Source organism: Balaenoptera musculus, chromosome 2 (assembly GCF_009873245.2).
Source record: "Balaenoptera musculus isolate JJ_BM4_2016_0621 chromosome 2, mBalMus1.pri.v3, whole genome shotgun sequence".
NCBI classification, from domain to species: Eukaryota; Metazoa; Chordata; class Mammalia; order Artiodactyla; family Balaenopteridae; genus Balaenoptera; species Balaenoptera musculus.
Genome location: NC_045786.1, coordinates 97,727,173 through 97,745,298, shown reverse-complemented (window position 1 = coordinate 97,745,298; position 18,126 = coordinate 97,727,173). Strand labels below are relative to the sequence as shown.

Sequence of the window (18,126 nt, the reverse complement as noted above, 5' to 3'; positions counted from 1 at the left end):
CAAAGGCATAAAAGTGACAAATAATAAATACGAGGCCACCTGCTAGTGCCAGGCATTTTGCAAACCACTTTACATGCATTATCTCACAATTCATATATCTTGCCTATGAGGAAGGGGGTCCCCATTTTGCAGATGAGAAAAGCTACAGCCCACCTGCACTCAGGTAGGTCTCGATCCAAGCACGAGCCCTTTGCCATACCACTACCTGGCCTCATAAAATCTGGGCAGTTTGATGGATTCCATGGTCTCTGTAGCACAGATAGGACAAAGAGAGAGCTGCAGTGATCAACCCTTTTAATTCAGGCAGAGGTGGAGGCTTTGCTTGTGTATTTAGGAAAAGAAGCTCTGTCTTGGGCTTTGCGTTCACTAGGGAGAAGTAACCTTGAAGAAATTACTGTCACGGCTTCAAGTATGTCCTCTTAGCAAATGCAGGCCTCACCATATATTATTTGTGTTCGTGCAAAATAGTTCTCTATAAGTGGAATTGTTGGAATTTGAATGTAGTGGAGGGCTAAAGAATTTAAAAGCCTCTCCCAATTTATATTGTGAGAATAAATATGGCTTCCTGTGTTCTCAGAATCATGGCTGGATATCATCAGAAAAGTTTATGTGGTCATGAAAGTTCACTGAAAAATGTAGATTCTTGAAAGCAGGCCTCTTCCAAAGTGTGTCTGACCAACCTCCTGCTTCTAGGCCTGCTGTCGTAACTGCTCAGTCAGGAGAATGATCTTTTCTACCTTCTTGTGCCTTACAGCATGAAGTGGTGGATGTTTTTGGGGTGAGGAGGGTCTTTAAAATACACTGAGCCCTTTCACATCAGCTTGGGACAGTCACAGGGTTTGTGAATGAAGAGACTAGGACCCCTTGATGTACCTTCCTGGGAAGGAAGGAAAAGAGTAAAGAGACAAGGAGGCCATACTGCACCCCTGGAGAGCCCACTCGGAGTCTGGGTCAACGTGGCTAATTTTTTTCCCACTTTCCTCTGCACAAGAAGCTAGTTAAGGTGAGGAGATCTGATGCTTTGGCCAGGTATGCATGGAGGTCTCTGGAGAAGTTTGGAGCTGAGTCAATGAAACCTGCATGATGGCTTTGCAGGGATTAATAGAAATACACAACTAAATATAGTTAAAGGTAAAACATAAATGCTCTCTGGAAGGTAGATGTTTGAAAGATGCAAAATCTTTGGATTGGAAAGGTTTTATGGTGGTGACAGCATCTCGGAGAAACTTTTTTAGGATGAACAGGACTTTGTCAAATGCGGTAGAAGGTATGTTTGGGATGAGAGCAGGATGGGCAGAGAACCACATGAATGAAGGCATGGAACTGGGAACACTGGTTTATATAAGTTGGAAACATTGCATACTTTTGACTTCATTGGTCAAATATATGGGGAAATAGAACTGAAAGGTAGAATGGTACCATCATGGAAAAGGCCTTAAATCTCAGGCCTGGGAGTTTGAATTCAGTTGAATGAGCAAGGAGAACCCATTAAGAGTTTCATCTTTTTTGTGTACCTTTCCCTCTTTGTTTTCAGTGGATGATCTTGCCTTGTAATTCACAGAGACCAGGGAAAACAAGTTTCAAAGTTAACTTCTGATCTCCTCTCCCTTAAAACAAACAAAAAAAAGAACAGAACAAAAAAAAACAATACACTCACCTCTCCCCCATCTCAGTAAATGGCACTTCCAGCCACACCTTGCTCATCCTTCCTCTCCCTCAACTTTACATCGACTGCATCAGCAATTTGTTCTACCTCCGAAATATATTCCAGCTCTATATACCCTGTCCCTCTCCTCTCTGTCCCTGATATCACTCTAGCCCAAAGCCATTATTTTGAGAACAGAATAGTGGTGGGAAGGGAGGTACTTATCATTTGGCCACAGGCCCATCTACTAGGAAAGAGGTAAAGGGAAATCTGATAATAGTAGAAAATTATTAAGTAGTCATTGTAGAGAGGACAAATACACTGAAAAATAAAGGTAAAAATGTAGGGGTAAAAAAGGAGTGTTTTGAAATGATGGTTTGGCTGGTTTTAAGGAATTTGTTCCAGGTAAGATAGATCATTTTAAAAAAAGAAATGAGTCTTTGTGTCCCAATGGACAGGGTTTCCTAAATAGCACTGGTATGGTTATCAGAATAGAGATATTCAAAATAAGCTCTATTAAAAACTTTTAGAAAGTAACATTGTCAATAGGAAGAGCCTAAACTTAGGCCCTTGTGTCCTGTGATCGGCCTCATGATCTCAGGTGGGAATCCCTGGAGCTGATTCTGGGAATGTAGCTGATGCTGAACGCGACAGAGTTCCCTCACATCATGCTTTCATCTTCAGCACAATCTGGTAGTCTCCAGAGTTGCCTAGTATTTCAGCAATCTAATTGGCAATATTGTAGGAGAAAGTGTCAGGCAGCTAATTTCGAGGGGCCCTTGAGTGACCTCTTTTGCCTTTTTTGTGCTTCAGTGCTGACGTGCTTGTGGGTTGCCTTACATAGTAAACATTCTGGGATGCTAGTTTTGGAAACACCAAGTTCTTGTATACAAATTTCCCAACATAAATAAAGGAATCCTTTCTAACCGTCTTCTTCCAAAATGCCTTACCTCTGTGCTTCTGTAAATTCCTCCAAGAATATATCTTTCTCTATTTTTTGAACCAGGTGGCATGATTTCTGGGCGAAAATCTAATGCTTTAATATATTCTCTTGAATAAGGACATGTCAGTAATTTCTGGCCATGATCAACAGACAAAAGTGATCATGACTCAGCTCTAGCTTTGGAGAAATGAAGCCTTTTTTTACCCAATGCATTTCTGCCACTGGCACAAACATACAGAAACCTTGAGAAAATGCCTCTTGCCTGGGTTAACTGCTTTTTATGACGGTGAACTATGGTTTATTGTGGTCTCCATGTCACCGAGTCAGAACTATCTAATTTGAGGGACCTTGATTATCAAAAAAAGCAACCTCTTGTAAATTCCAGATATCCTGTCTGAAGTAAATTAGGTATAAAATGTTTCACATGTGTTAATGGGAAGGGGAGGTGAACGGGAGTGAAGAGAGATTCGGTCCTCCCTAACCTGTGGTTAGTTCCCATGCTGGGATGTGGGTGTCACCTTGAGGAATCGCCAGTTTGGTGAGAATTTCTGCAAAATCTATTTTAAGCTCCACTTTTAGAGTATGAATCTGAAGAGGGTCTGGGCCCTTAATTCCCTAGAACTAGTCCTTGAGTAGTTCTTGCCTCTCTTTTGGAGAGACCAAAAGCGGAGTACTTCACCTGTCCCAAGTCAGAGGTTTTGCCATGTCTCTAAAAAAAAAAACAAAACAAAAAAAACTTGAAGGTGATGCATTTCCCTGTTCCTGAAGAAAGGTATAAAGTGAGCTAATTATTTGTATTTGTTTGTTTCTGCTCTTTCCCCTGTAATTTGGATAAACGATGATGGATAAGGATTTTGCACTATTAATCCCCAAGTGCAGAGCACAGAGCACAAGTTCAGCAAATCCGTGTTCTCGAGGAAGTCTAATTGCCACCTTCTCTTCACAGCAAGTGAGAAACAGATGGCAGTGGTGTGTAAGGAGTCACCAAAGGAGTATCTGCAGCCGTTCAAGGACAGACTCGAAGAGTTCTTCCGGAAAGGTAGGAGGTGTGATGTTCTGAAACGTCCTTCCTTTCTCCGTCTTTCTCCGAGACCCGCTGCCCCGTGCCTCCCGCCTGAGAATTGGCAGCTCCGATGATTCCATTAGACCATCTTCCCATGGCGGAGCCGTACTCAGCTTAGATGGAGTTGTCCTGTAACCTTTCTATCACCTTTTAAATCTGCTGTAAGATTTTAAATCCTTTAACATCACTCCTGTTTCTGTAAACTTTGCGAGAGAAGGCTTTCTCTCTCTGTCTCTTCATGGATCCCAAGAGGATCCTCGGTCCCTGTTAACTGACAGACGACATCCACACAAGGCTTATGCAGTCGTGCAGGCGGATGGTGATTATCTCTCCGGTTTTACTAGTATAGCAACTTGGAAACTTGCGTTGTATTTTCCATTCTTTTCAGAAAGGAAAATTGGGGCCAGGTGAATGTCACACATCCAATCACTTGGCAACCATCAGCCCTCTGGGGTTAGCAGATGGAAGTGATATGCATGAGACCCAGTAGTGACTTAAAAATCTTACCGAGTTATATTCCTTCCTCCATGGTTTTGGCAGGACTAGGGAACTTTTGTTGAGCCCTGGTAGTGAACGTGAAAGTTTAACGCCTTTTGGATATCTCCTATTCTGGTTTCTCAAATTCAGCCTAGATGTAAAACAAAAATAACTGTGGGGCACAGTTTCCAATTATAAAATAAATAGGTCATGGGGAACGTTGATTTACAGGATGGTGACTGTAGTTAATAATACTGTATTGTGTATTTGAAAGTTGCTAAGAGAGTAGATCTTAAAAGTTCTCATTACAAGGAAAAAATGTGTAACTCTGCATGCTGACAGATGTTAACTAGACTTATTGTGATGATCATTTCACCATATATACGTATATGGAATCATTATGTTGTACACTTGAAACTAATCTAATGCTATATGTCAATACTATCTCAATAAAGAAAAAAAAAGTGTGGGGTAGTTAGAGGGGGCTTTTGTCTTTGCTAGAAAGCCAGAGGAAACGCATGTAGGAACCTTTAGGGGTATATCAACATGCTGTTTCTATTTATTACTAAGGCCACATGATACCACACCATCAACAAAAGACCATTAAGCAGGGTAAATCCATAAAGTATGGCCAAACCACCTTGGAAATTGGCAGGGAAATTCTCAGTCCATGAGTCAGAGAAACTTCATTCCAGCTGGTCCCTTGGTGCAGAGTTCATTGCTCCCTCCTCCTGGATGAGGTCTCATTTGTGTTGAAGCAGAAGTCAGAATTCTCTCTTGGCCATAGCTGAACCTTATATATGATGGAAGTAATGCCATAATGCCATCAGGCCAAGTATCATTTTGAGAGCAGATAGTAATACCAACACTTACGGGTTATGTGGCTAAAATTAGGTTTTATATGTGATTTATTAAAGTAGATGCATTGCTTTATGATTATTTTATGTAAATATAACCTAAATGGCCTAAAAAGAGCACAAAATATTTCCCTTGGCTGACCCCCAATTAATAATTTCTACTTTTGACATATGTGTAGGGAACTTGAAATGAGGCTCATGTGTATTTAAATTCCATTCCTTTCTTTCTCCCATTTCTATTTGTTTAAATTTAAAAAATTTTTTATTTTTATTGAAGTCTAGTTGATTTACAATATTGTGTTAGTTTCAGTGAATATAAAACACAGTGAATGTATATATATATCCCTTTTCAGATTCCTTTCCCTTATAGTCTGTTACAAAAGATTGAGTATAGTTCCCTGTGCTATACAGTAGGTCCTTGTTGTTTATCTATTTTGTTATATGTTAAACCCAAACTGCTAATTTATCCCTCTCCCCACCCGCCTTTCTCCTTTGGTAATCGTAAGTTTGTTTTCTATGTCTGTGAGTCTCTTTCTGTTTTGTAAATAAGTTCATTTGTATCATTTTTTTAGATTCCACATATAAGCAATATATGATATTTGTCTTTGGCTTACTTAACTTAGTATGATAATCTCTAGGTCCATCCATGTTACTGCAAGTGGCATTATTTCATTCTTCTTTATGGCTCAGTAATATTCCATTCCACTGTATATATGTACCACATCTTCTTTATCCATTCATCTGTCAGTGGACATTTAGGTTGCTTCCATATCTTGGCTATCCATTTCTATATTTAATTGCTATTATCCTATATCTAGAAAATTCTGCAATGAGTATGTCTGGGTATTATTGGCTCGTATACTGTAATGGCCTTAGGATCCTTTCTCTTCAAATTAGCTAGCATTTTAAAACACTTATGTTGTGAATTTTATTCTTTTTGTTGGAAGAAGATAAATATGAATAGATTTAGAACACTGAAAATCTGCTTTGATGCCTTGGAAAAGGAATTTGCACATCACTCTTGGGAGTTCTGTTTTAGCTTCTTCTCTGCCAGGTTTCTTAAGAAAACTGTTACCTGTTCTGAGAGAGGGAATCGAGTTGAGGCGAACTGGACCTTGAGTCAGGAAAGCAAGGATGTGGCCACAATAAGCTGTTCTAAGAAAGCCCTAGAGCAGTGGTTGTCAACCCTGGCTGCATACGAGGATCACCTGGGGGAGATTTTTAAAATTTCAACACCCCGGGCCAAATTCCAGACCTACCACTAGCATCTCTAGGGGTGGGACCAGGTATCAGCATTTCTTTTTTTTCACTCCCCACGTAATCCCAGTGTGCAGCCCAGGTTGAGAACCACTATTGTCAAGCTTAGTTCACCTCTTAATGGGTATTCAAAGGTATTTTGTCAGAGCCCGCTATGTGTTAGGCACTGTGACAGACGCTGGCGATCCTAAGATGAGCCATAGACCCCTCGTCCCTCTCTCAAGGACCGTCTTACTGGGGAAGGGTCTGTAATTGAATAAAGGAGTCACCTCTCCTTTAACCAACAGAGTGAAGGGCAGATGGGAAGGACATAGGAATAGCCTCAAATTATGGTTAAAACAAAGTCAGCCAAAATGAGACACAAAAAGAATTTGGAGGAAAATTACTATTCTAAAATGAATTTTAAAATATAAAAATAAATCTTAAACATTGCCAATGGCATGTGGTGAAAAGAGCCACTGTTGAAATACCTGTGTTACTGTTGACTCATTAGTTAACTGAGTTGGTCAAAGAACAGTCTAGAATTGTGCTGCCCAGTGTGCCAGGCACTGGCCACATGCAGCTGCTGAGCAGTTGAAACGTGGCTAATCCAGACTGAGAGGTGCTGCACAAATCAAACAGACACCAGATTTTGAAGACAGTACCAAAAAACATGCAAAATATTTTATTTCTGCTTTTTTAATATTGGTTACATGGTAAAAGAGTATTTTTAATATATTGGGTTAAATAAGTAAAATATAATATTAATCTTAATTGACCTGTTTCCTTTCATTTTTAAGCACGGCCACTAGAACATTTAAAATTATATCTGTGGCTTGCATTGTAGCTCTATTGGACAGGGCTGTCTAGAAGTAAGATCCCTTGGCCTTTCCCATCACATTCCTTCACTTTCCTCTCCACGTTATTGCTTTACCTTCTCAGCTTAAATCCTGGGTTATTGGGACCCAGTATCACAAGCTAGCCTCTCCCCACTTTTGCTCTGGGTCTGGCCATTGTTTGGCTCTCAGGTAGGGGTGCTTAACTGAAGGAGGTGACAGCATGGCACTTCATCAGGCTACCCCTCTGTGGTTCAGGAGGTGGTACTTTGCTACATTGCAGTATATACAAATGAAATATCTCTTGGCTACTGTAGAGTTCCAAGTAGTAGTCCCTTTTTTTATGGAGATGGTTCACAGATTCATAGAAAATGTGAGATTTCTTATCTACTATAAATGTGCATTATCCACTCCGGATAATCAAGTTTTTATGGCAGTTATCGTAAGTGTAGGTGTCATCTAATATGCCACTCATAAGAAACACCATTATTCCAAGTACTACTAAGAAATAAAAATTGCTGCCGATTAAACCATGACATGTCATAGATGACAAGAGGTACCCCAGTATCAGAGATGCTAAAATATGAAAATTCCATCAATTTTGAAATTGATGTAAGATGGTACTGTAATTAGGCATATAGGAGCAGAGAGGAGGGATGACTAACACTTCCAGGTAAGTCAGGGAAGATTTTGAGCAAAGGAGATGTTTTTGTTCAGATCTGAAAAAAAACAAAGATGACAGTGAGGTCAATGACAAGCAGTGACAATGACTGCTAACATTTGGTGGTTGCTTCTATATACCAGGCACCGTGGGGAACAGATCATTTTACTTTGTCTTCATGACAACTCTCTGAAGTAAACACTATTATCACCCTGTTGTCCAGATGAGGAAATTTAAGATTAGGAGTTCTCAGCAGACAAGTTATAAAGGGCATTCCAGGCAGAGGAAAACACTGCAAATCTCAGGATGAAAGACATGACGTGTTTGGGGAATGGCAAGAGACTTGCTGTAGCTATATCACGGGGCGTATGGAAAGAACACAAGACCCCAAAGGAGAGGAGGGTCACAATGTGACTTGCTAAAGCATCTGAACTTTGTCGTACAGGCCACTGAGAGCCTTTGAAAAATAGTATGTATGGGAGCGACATGGTCATGTTGGATTTGTTTGTTGTGATATTGGTGTGTTGGGATCCTTTTGCTTTTTGTTGTTGTTAAGAAATACATTATAGGGAATTCCCTGGCGGTCCAGTGGTTAGGAAGGACTCCACACTGTCACTGCCAATGGCGCAGGTTCGATCCCTGGTCGGGGACCTAAGATTCCGCAAGCCGTGCAGCACAGCCAAAAATAAAACAAAATAAATAAATAAAAATAACATTAAAAAAAAAGAAATACATTATAACTAAGAACAATATAAAGAAGAGTTGGGACAGTAAAAGACTGGAATCCAGTCCGTCAAGCTCTTCTACAGCAGTCCAGGCAAATGATGGTAAGAACTTGAGCAAAAGCAATCATAGTAAAAATAAGAAAGGAAGGGACATATCAATAAAGCTTTTAGGAGTTACAGGACTAGATGACCTATGAGAAGTAAAAAAACAGAGGAGAAAAGGATAACTCTCCTTTTCCTTGCCTGAATAACTGGCTGCATACTGATGTGGAGGACCCATTTGGGATGGAATACAAAGACATAAACTTTGGACACGTTGATTGGACATACATTTGAGACACACGGGTAGAATATTGGCCTCACAGGAGAGTACTGGGTGAGACTTTATAGAGGATAGCAGTTTAAGTCATAGGAGTGAATGAGATACCCCAAAGAAGGGGTAGAGAATGAGAAGTTGTGGAGTATCTGAGCACAGGGTATAATATAATAATCATAAATGAGAAAAGATGCTTCTGTACTTCTGTAGTATTTGACAGGAAAGCCAGTTTTCAATTAGGGGTCCATCACTCGTAAAGTCTTAAGCAATTGCCTTCTTTACGCCTGAGAAGTCATACACATGCGTTGTGGCTCAGTTGATTCATGGTTAGGCTAATTTTCATATGAGCTGCAGTTCAGTTCTTCTAACCATCATGATGATTTAATTTTCTTATGTAAATCATATCCTGTTGCCACACTCAAGCGGAGATGACGTGACTGTCCTTCTGTCTTTTTTTTTTTTTAATAAATTATTTTATTTTATTTATTTATTTTTGGCTGTGTTGGGTCTTCATTTCTGTGCGAGGGCTTTCTCTAGTTGCCGCGAGTGGGGGCCACTCACTATCGCGGCCTCTCTTGTTGCGGAGCACAGGCTCCAGATGCGCAGGCTCAGTAGTTGTGGCTCACAGGCCCAGTTGCTCCGCGGCATGTGGGATGTTCCCAGACCAGGGCTCAAACCCGTGTCCCCTGCATTGGCAGGCAGACTCTCAACCACTGCGCCACCAGGGAAGCCCTGTCCTTCTGTCTTTTATCGTCCTTCCCTTCTCCAAAGGCCCTTAAATAGCGTTTTTTAACAAAACTTGTTCTTATCTAATTTCACTTTCCGCACAGAATCGAAAGTAATTTTAATGGCACCCCTTTTCAGAACTGCAGTCTCCATGGCCTCTGAGCCCTTTCCCTGACGTGGTTTTTCTTTTCCACAGTAGTCTCTTATTGATTCCAGTTTACAGCTCCATTCAGAGTGACCTTGTGCAGGCATTATTTGAGCTCATGTTTTTCCACCCTCAGATCAAACATGGTCATAATGATATGGCCTTCAAAAATGTGATGCTCACATTAAAAGTCCCCATAAACGTGGCAGGGATCCTATAATTGAAAGAAGGCACAGAACAACTGATTAGATCCCAGGTATAGATCTTTAGGGTGGTCTTTTCATGCTGTTAAATTGGTCATTTGTATTTATAGCTTTGGCAGGGAGGGCTGGAACCTAACCTGGTGCTAATACCAACACTCTCCCACACTTGGCCTTATCTCATTCTCCATTAGTTTTACTTAGCATCTGTGAGTGGACCCAAATCAAAGTAGATCTGAATAAGCCATGTTAGTCCTGATTTATCCAGCTATCTTCTGAGGTTCTTTGACCGGCTGAGATTAAAGATATTCTTAACGTCAAGAAACTGTTTTCTAGTAAAAAGTGAGTAGATAAATTTACCAAGCTTAAAAAAAACAGTAACTCTGATTTCACACGTTGAATGCAAAAAGAATTATCTATGTAGCTGCAAACCCCGTGATAGCTGGGACTGTGTCAGTCTGGTCCTATGCATTTTCTTGTCTCAACATAATACAGGCTTAGCCTGGCCCATAATTGGTGTTAATAATTATTTTTTTAATTAATGAACAAACAACCTGAGTCTTGTAAAGTGCCTGCAGGCTTTCCCCCCCCCCCCCCACATGGGTTTCCTGTTTAAATCCTTTTTAGTATTGGTAAATTGTGCCAGAATCTGGTAAGATGCATCTTTGGTCTACAGTGCATGCCTGTGGTCTGGTCTCTTGGATATCAAAGCATCTTTCTATGTTGCATATATACATAAATCCATTCTTCATAAATACTTAGCTCAGAGTAGATTGATAAAGGCTGTAATTGAACCTCTATAAACTGTAGAATAAGAGCAGGTTATTAGGTAATCACTTCAACCCCCAGAATGTAGAAAGAAAACCATCTGAGTCACCATATTCACGCCTTAATATTACAGAGATCAGGACAGGTCATTGATCTGGACAGTGTGACCTGTGAAAGGAAATAATTCTTACATTCTTTACAGAACTTGTGGAAGGAAGAACTGTGGCTGGGGAAACACACACTCTACATGGGCCAAAATGCGTTCTTATATACATCACTACTCAAAAAAGTGCCAGCATGGATGGCTTCAAATAACATCAGATGGCCAAGAGTTAAGATAATCTGTTGTGATTTCCAGGTCACTGAAGTAACAGAGCAGTAATCCTTGGAAGGTGGAGAAAGCCATCTTATCAGAGGCTTATTAAGTAGACTCTTATCTGAAAGGATTTAGTTTGAATCCGTTTTTTTTCCAGAAATTTCTGTCAAGAGCACATATTTGCCCCCCAATCAGTTTCTCTATCTTCTCCTCTGCCACTCACTTCCCCTCCTTCCCTCCTCTCTCCCTCCCTCCTCCCTCTGTCCCTTTCCTCCCCCTTTCTCTCCTCTCCCTCCCCCTCTCCCTCTCTCCTTCTCCCCCCTTTTCTTCTCCTCCTTTTCTCTCTTCTCCCTTCCACTCAACCCCCTTTAAATCTTTTTTTTTTTTTACATCTTTATTGGAGTATAATTGCTTTACAATGGTGTGTTAGTTTTTGCTTTATAACAAAGTGAATCAGCTATACATATACATATATCCCCATATCTCCTCCCTCTTGCGTCTCCCTCCCACCTTCCCTATCGCACCCCCTAGGTGGTCACAAAGCACCGATCTACTCAATTTTTCTTTTTGGCCAAGCATCCAATAAGTTGTCTTTTCAGTAACTTTTGTTCTCTTTTTCTTTTCCTTTCTCTCCAATGATGAAAAGTTTTGCAAAAAGAAGAAAAATGTCTAAATTCTTTTTACTGATATAAATACCTGAAAAAGATTGCCCGCCCCCCAAAAAAGAAAGAAAACTGCAGACCAGTCTCATTATAGTTTTAAAATTCTAAATAAAACAGCACATTTTAAGACCAAATGAAGATTATTCTCAGAATGTAAAGATGATATGATATAGGGAATTCTGTTAATATAATTCATCACTATTAACAGCTCTAACAAGAAAACTCAGATGATTATCTCTTTAGATGCTAAAAAGTGCACACGACAAAATTCAAGTTCCATTCTTCATTTAAAAGCTCAATAACACGTTAACTAGCACATACTTCCTTAAAATAATAAAAATAAATCTGTCATAGCCCCAAATTTGCAACTCTTTTCATAGACAAAAGCTCAATCTACGTTCTATATGAGCTTCTAGACATTAAGAAAAAGACCAAAATCCAATAAAAAAGAAAAATAATATGAACAGTGACAGAAACTGCTTTTTAAACATATGAAAAGATAACACTCTGAAAATGGGAGAAATGCAAAATAAATTACATTGAAATTCCATTTTTTCACATCCAAGATTGGCAAAATTACGAAAGTTTGGTAACAGACTATTGGCAGTATGGTAGCATAGACTTCACTCTTCTACATTGCCTGTGAAAGTGTAAATTGTTACAGTCTGCGTGGAGGTCAATTTAGCAGTATCTAAGTTACAAATGCATATACCTTTTGACTTGGCAGTTCTACTTCTCGAAGCCTACCCTCAGATGCTCACACATGAAAAATGATTTATGTACCATGTTACATATTGTGACATTGTTTGTAACAGTGGAAGATTGAAGACAACCTAAGTGACCGTCAATGATGGAATTATCAAATTAGGGTAAATCTACATGATGGAATACTAAGCATCTGTTTAAAAAAAAAAAAAAGAATGAGGAAAGTCTTTACATATTGACATGGAAGACTCTAACATATTTTAAGTGGGAAAAAGCGAGAGTGAGAAGAGTAGACATATTACTATTTAACTAAAGAAGGAGGGGAAAATGGATACTACTTAACAAAAATCTCTAAGGACAAATACAAAACTAACGTAGGGCTGATATTCAGCTGGTTCTTACCATAACAGCCAGGGATGTTGTCTGTTCTGTTCAGTTGTTCAGTCTGTTGGTAAATATTTAGAATATTACTCCTGAAAATAATCAAACAGATTCATTGCTGTAGTGGATAGAAAATGGATGTATGGGGTTCACAGGTACTATGTAGACTTTTTATAAATCTTGATATTTAATCACCATGTTCCTCTTCAAAATAAATTAAGCAAATAATTTTTTTAAACAAACAGCTGTATGGTACTTTGCAATTAAATTTTTTCTCTCAAGACTGCTTCCCCTTTTAGGGTTTTCCCATTGTGGTACCATTTGTGATCCCTCAGACCACTGAACCTAGCCCTTTCTGTTCAATTTCCAAAGAACTGGAAATTAAATGGTCCCACTCACAGCCTGTTTCCCTCCTTTGGGTGCTGCACTGGTTGACTTAGAAGGACATTTGAGGGCCTCTTGTATTTTCCTGCTCTCGTGAATGGAGAGCCCGATCTATGAGCTAGCACCTTGCTTTCTTTCCTTGCGTTCCTCCTCCTCAACACCCCTCCACAGCAGACACACACACACAGTCCCTCAAATTCTTTCTCCTGGCCTTACATTGCCTCCTCTCATCTTGCTCATGGTTCTGTCACTCTTTTGTGATGTCTGTAACCAAAGTGTCCATGAAGAAACCTCTTTGCTCTAATATGGAGGGTGTTGTATCTTTTCCTCATCTTTTGTTCCCTGCGCCATAATGTATTCTCCATTTCATTTGAGTCCTCTTACTTCTTCAGTACATAGATGTCTTAGGTGTTTTGATGGACCCTTTCCTAAACATACAGGATGAGAGAGTAAGAATCTATATCTCAGATTACCCTGGCACAGACCATCTTCTAAACCTAACACCAGAGTAGGACGAGTTATCAGGCATTTCTCTCTCAAGACCATTATCAGGATATGACCTCTCCTGTGGGTATTTGGAAACAAAGGCTTCATTTCCTATTTTTAAGCAATGTCTCTGAGCTACATGCAGGTAAAAGAGAGATGGTGGTGGTGGTTGGATTTGGATGGAAGTGTGGGGTAAGTATTATTAACTCTTACTTACATAGGTCTTCTCTAGAGCAGCAGATATTTAGGAACACACACACGTGTATGTGTGCACACATGACAACAACAGCTCTAAGCTTATGAGACCAAGATGCTTTCGTGGAACAGGAACCGTACCTTAAAATTCTTACAACCTTGAGTAGGGCCTTTAACTAATTAAGTATTACAGCATCACTAGGGCCCATCTCGTGATGGTACTGTTGGTGTTGATGTGATCCCTTCATTTCCCTTTCATTGTGGCAGAATCCAAGATCCTTTGAGATCATGGAGCCACAATTGGAATAACCCTTTGCTGATGAGAAGCGACCCCACGTAGAAGTAGGGGATGGAGCCAAATGAGCCAGGCTCTTTCTGTGTTTAGATCATCTTGTCCACTTGTGAATTCTCTTTCCATATCTCATTGGCTTGTTTTAGAAAAACTTGAAGTAGACTAAGTTGTATCCCCCAGCAGCAGGGTTTTAGTAACTTCTGAAGTTTCATTTATGATACTGAGCCATAATCACACTATTTAATCTTCCTATCCTGGCTACATGTACCCTTTTTGGTTAAACCTGTTTGCTTTTTGTTTTTTAAGTGTTCTGAATGTAGCAGAAAGAGCATTGTGCTTGAAGTCAGGAGACCTAGGTTTGAACACTAGCTTCACCACTTCTCTGTGTGATTTGGGGCAAGTTTTTAAATTTCTCTTAGCCTTTTTCTTTCTTGTCTGTAAAATGGGAATAATAATATCTACTGTATAGCATTATTATGAAGATTAAATGAGACAGCGTACATGTGAAACCACCATGGGAACTATAAAGCATTGATAAATATAGTGTGTTATTTTTACAGTGTGATTATTATCCCACCACCACCCTCTGTGAGAAACACCAATTCGTTGAAACTCTCCCTTAGGTTTTCAGTTCAGACAGGCAGTTGGAAGGATTCTTCTTTTGGTTTGATGGTTTTCTTCGGTAGTATGCGTGTGTTCCTTTCTTTTTATTTTTTGTGTATCTATTGTAGGATTTTGATTTGGGGTTACTGTGGGGTTCATGTATGTTGACCTATAACTATATCTACTTGTTTTAAGCTGGGAGTCATTTAAGTTCAAACACATTCTGAAAGATCTACTTTTACTTCCCTACCCCACATTTTGTGGTTTTGGTGTCATATTTTACATCTTCATGTTTATCCCCTAATTGTTTGTTGTAGTTACAGTTGCTTTCACAATTTTTTTGTCTTTTAATCTTTGTGCTGGCTTATTTAAGTGGTTGATCCTCAGTCCTTACTATATATTTGCCTTTCCTAGTGGGATTTTCCCTTTCCTATAGATTCTTCTTTTCCACTTAGAGAAGACGCTTCAACATTTCTTTTAGGGTAGGTTTAGTATTTTTTTTTAAATTTTTGTTGGTGTATAGCTGATTTACAGTGTTGTGTTAGTTTCAGATGCACAGCAAAGTGAATCAGTTGTACATATACATATATTCACTCTTTTTTTTAGATTCTTTTCCCATATAGGCTATTACAGACTATTGAGTAGAGTTCCCTGTGCTATATAATAGGTTCTTATTAGTTATCTATTTTATATATAGTAATGTGTATATGTCAACCCCAATCTCCCAATTTATCCCTGCCCCCCCCTTATTCCCTAGTAATGATAAGTTTGTTTTCTACATCTGTGACTCTACTTCTGTTTTGTAAATAAGTTCAGTTGTACCCTTTTTTTGGATTCCATATATAAGTGATATCATATATTTGTTTTTCTGTGTCTGACTTACTTCACTCAGTGTGACAATCCCTAGGTCCATCCAAGTTGCTGCAAATGGCATTATTTTGTTCTTTTTTATGGCTGAGTAGTATTCCATTGTATATATGTACCACATCTTCTTTATCTGTTCCTCTGTTGATGGACATTTAGGTTGCTTCCATGTCCTGGCTATTGTAAATAGTGCTGCAGTGAACACTGGGTAGGTTTAGTATTGATGAACTCCTTTAGTTTTTCCTTGATGAGAAGGTTTTATCTCTCCTTGTATTCTGAATGATAGTCTTGCTGGGTAGAATATCCTAGGTTGCAGGTTTTCCCTTTCAGCACTTTTAATATATCATGCCACTCAGAAATTAGCTGATAGGGCTTCCCTGGTGGCACAGTGGTTGAGAATCTGCCTGCCAATGCAGGCGACACGGGTTCGAGCTCTGGTCTGGGAAGATCCCACATGCCGTGGAGCAACTAAGCCCATGTGCTGCAACTACTGAGCCTGTGCTCTAGAGCCTGTGAGCCACAACTACTGAAGCCCATGAGCCTAGAGCCTGTGCTCCACAGCAAGAGAGGCCACAACAATGAGAAGCCCGTGCACAGCAATGAAGAGTAGTCCCCGCTCGCCGCAACTAGAGAAAGCCCACGCACAGCAATGAAGACCCAACACAGCCAAAATAAATAAAATAAATAAATTAAAAAAAAAAAAGAAATTAGCTGATAGCTTTACGGGGATTCCCTTGTGTATGACTTTCTGTTTTTCTCTTGCTGCCTTAAGAATTCTCTCTTTAACTTTTGCCATTTTAATTATGATATGTCTTGGTGTGGATCTATTTAGGTTCATCTTGTTTGGGACCCTCTGTGCTTCCTGTACCTGGGTGTCTGTTTCCTTCTTTGGTTTTGGGAAGTTTTCAACCATAATTTTATCCAATACTTTTTCGATCTCTTTCTCTCTCTGGCCACCTTCTGGAACCCCTGTAATGCGAATGTTGGTATGCTTAACATAATCCCAGAGATCTCTTAAACTGTTTTCATTTTCTTTTGTTTTTCCTTCTGCTGTTCTGATCGGGCTATTTTCTTTATTCTATCTTCCAGATCACTTGTGCATTCTTCTGTATCACTTAGTCTGCTATTCATTCTTTCTAGTGTGTTTTTCAATTCACCTATTGAATTCTTCACTTCTGATCAGGCATTTTTATTTTTATTTTTTTATTTTTTTTAACATCTTTATTGGAGTATAATTGCTTTACAATGGTGTGTTAGTTTCTGCTTTATAACAAACTGAATCAGTTATACATATACTTATGTTCCCATATCTCTTCCCTCTTGCATCTCCCTCCCTCCCACCCTCCCTATCCCACCCCTCTAGGTGGTCACAAAGCACAGAGCTGATCTCCCTGTGCTATGCGGTTGCTTCCCACTAGCTATCTATTTTATGTTTGGTAGTGTATATATGTCCATGCCACTCTCTCACCCTGTCACATCTTATCCTTCCCCCTCCCCGTATCCTCAAGTCCATTCTCTAGTAGGTCTGTGTCTTTATTCCCATCTTTCCACTAGGTTCTTCATGACCTCTTTTTTTTTTTTTCCCTTAGATTCCATATATATGTGTTAGCATACTGTATTTGTTTTTCTCTTTCTGACTTACTTCACTCTGTGTGACAGACTCTAACTCCATCCACCTCAATACAAATAACTCCATTTTGTTTCTTTTTATGGCTGAGTAATATTCCATTGTATATATGTGCCACATCTTCTTTATCCATTCATCCGATGATGGACATTTAGGTTGCTTCCATGTCCTGGCTATTGTAAATAGTGCTGCAATGAACATTTTGGTACATGACTCTTTTTGAATTATGGTTTTCTCAAGGTATATGCCCAGCAGTGGGATTGCTGGGTCGTATGATAGTTCTATATTTAGTTTTTTAAGGAACCTCCATACTGTTCTCCATAGTGGCTATATCAATTTACATTCCCATCAACAGTGCAAGAGTGTTCCCTTTTCTCCACACCCTCTCCAGCATTTATTGTTTCTAGATTTTTTGATGATGGCCATTCTGACCAGTGTGAGATGATATCTCATTGTAGTTTTGATTTGCATCTCTCTAATGATTAATGATGTTGAGCATTCTTTCATGTGTTTTTTGGCAATCTGTATATCTTCTTTGGAGAAATGTCTATTTAGGTCTTCTGCCCATTTTTGAATTGGGTTGTTTGTTTTTTTGTTATTGAGCTGCATGAGCTGCTTGTAAATCTTGGAGATTAATCCTTTGTCAGTTGCTTCATTTGCAAATATTTTCTCCCATTCTGAGGGTTGTCTCTTCGTCTTGTTTATGGTTTCCTTTGCTGTGCAAAAGCTTTTAAGTTTCATTAGGTCCCATTTGTTTATTTTTGTTTTTATTTCCATGTCTCTAGGAGCTGGGTCAAAAAGGATCTTGCTGTGATTTATGTCATACAGTGTTCTGCCTATGTTTTCCTCTAAGAGTTTTACAGTGTCTGGCCTTACATTTAGGTCTTTAATCCATTTTGAGTTTATTTTTGTGTATGGTTTTAGGGAGTGTTCTAATTTCATACTTTTACATGTACCTGTCCAGTTTTCCCAGCACCACTAATTGAAGAGGCTGTCTTTTCTCCACTGTATAT

General features: G+C 39.4%; 1 protein-coding gene across 2 annotated transcripts in view; it reads left to right on the top strand.

The window, feature by feature from the left end:
• Positions 1 to 18,126, top strand: part of FMN1 (formin 1) — a 420,519-nt gene that overhangs the window by 308,299 nt on the left and 94,094 nt on the right. For both annotated transcript variants that reach the window (XM_036844040.1, XM_036844041.1), the window contains one exon: positions 3,535 to 3,627. In XM_036844040.1, coding sequence (XP_036699935.1) covers positions 3,535 to 3,627 — 93 coding nt within the window. The remainder of the gene's footprint in view (positions 1 to 3,534; positions 3,628 to 18,126) is intronic.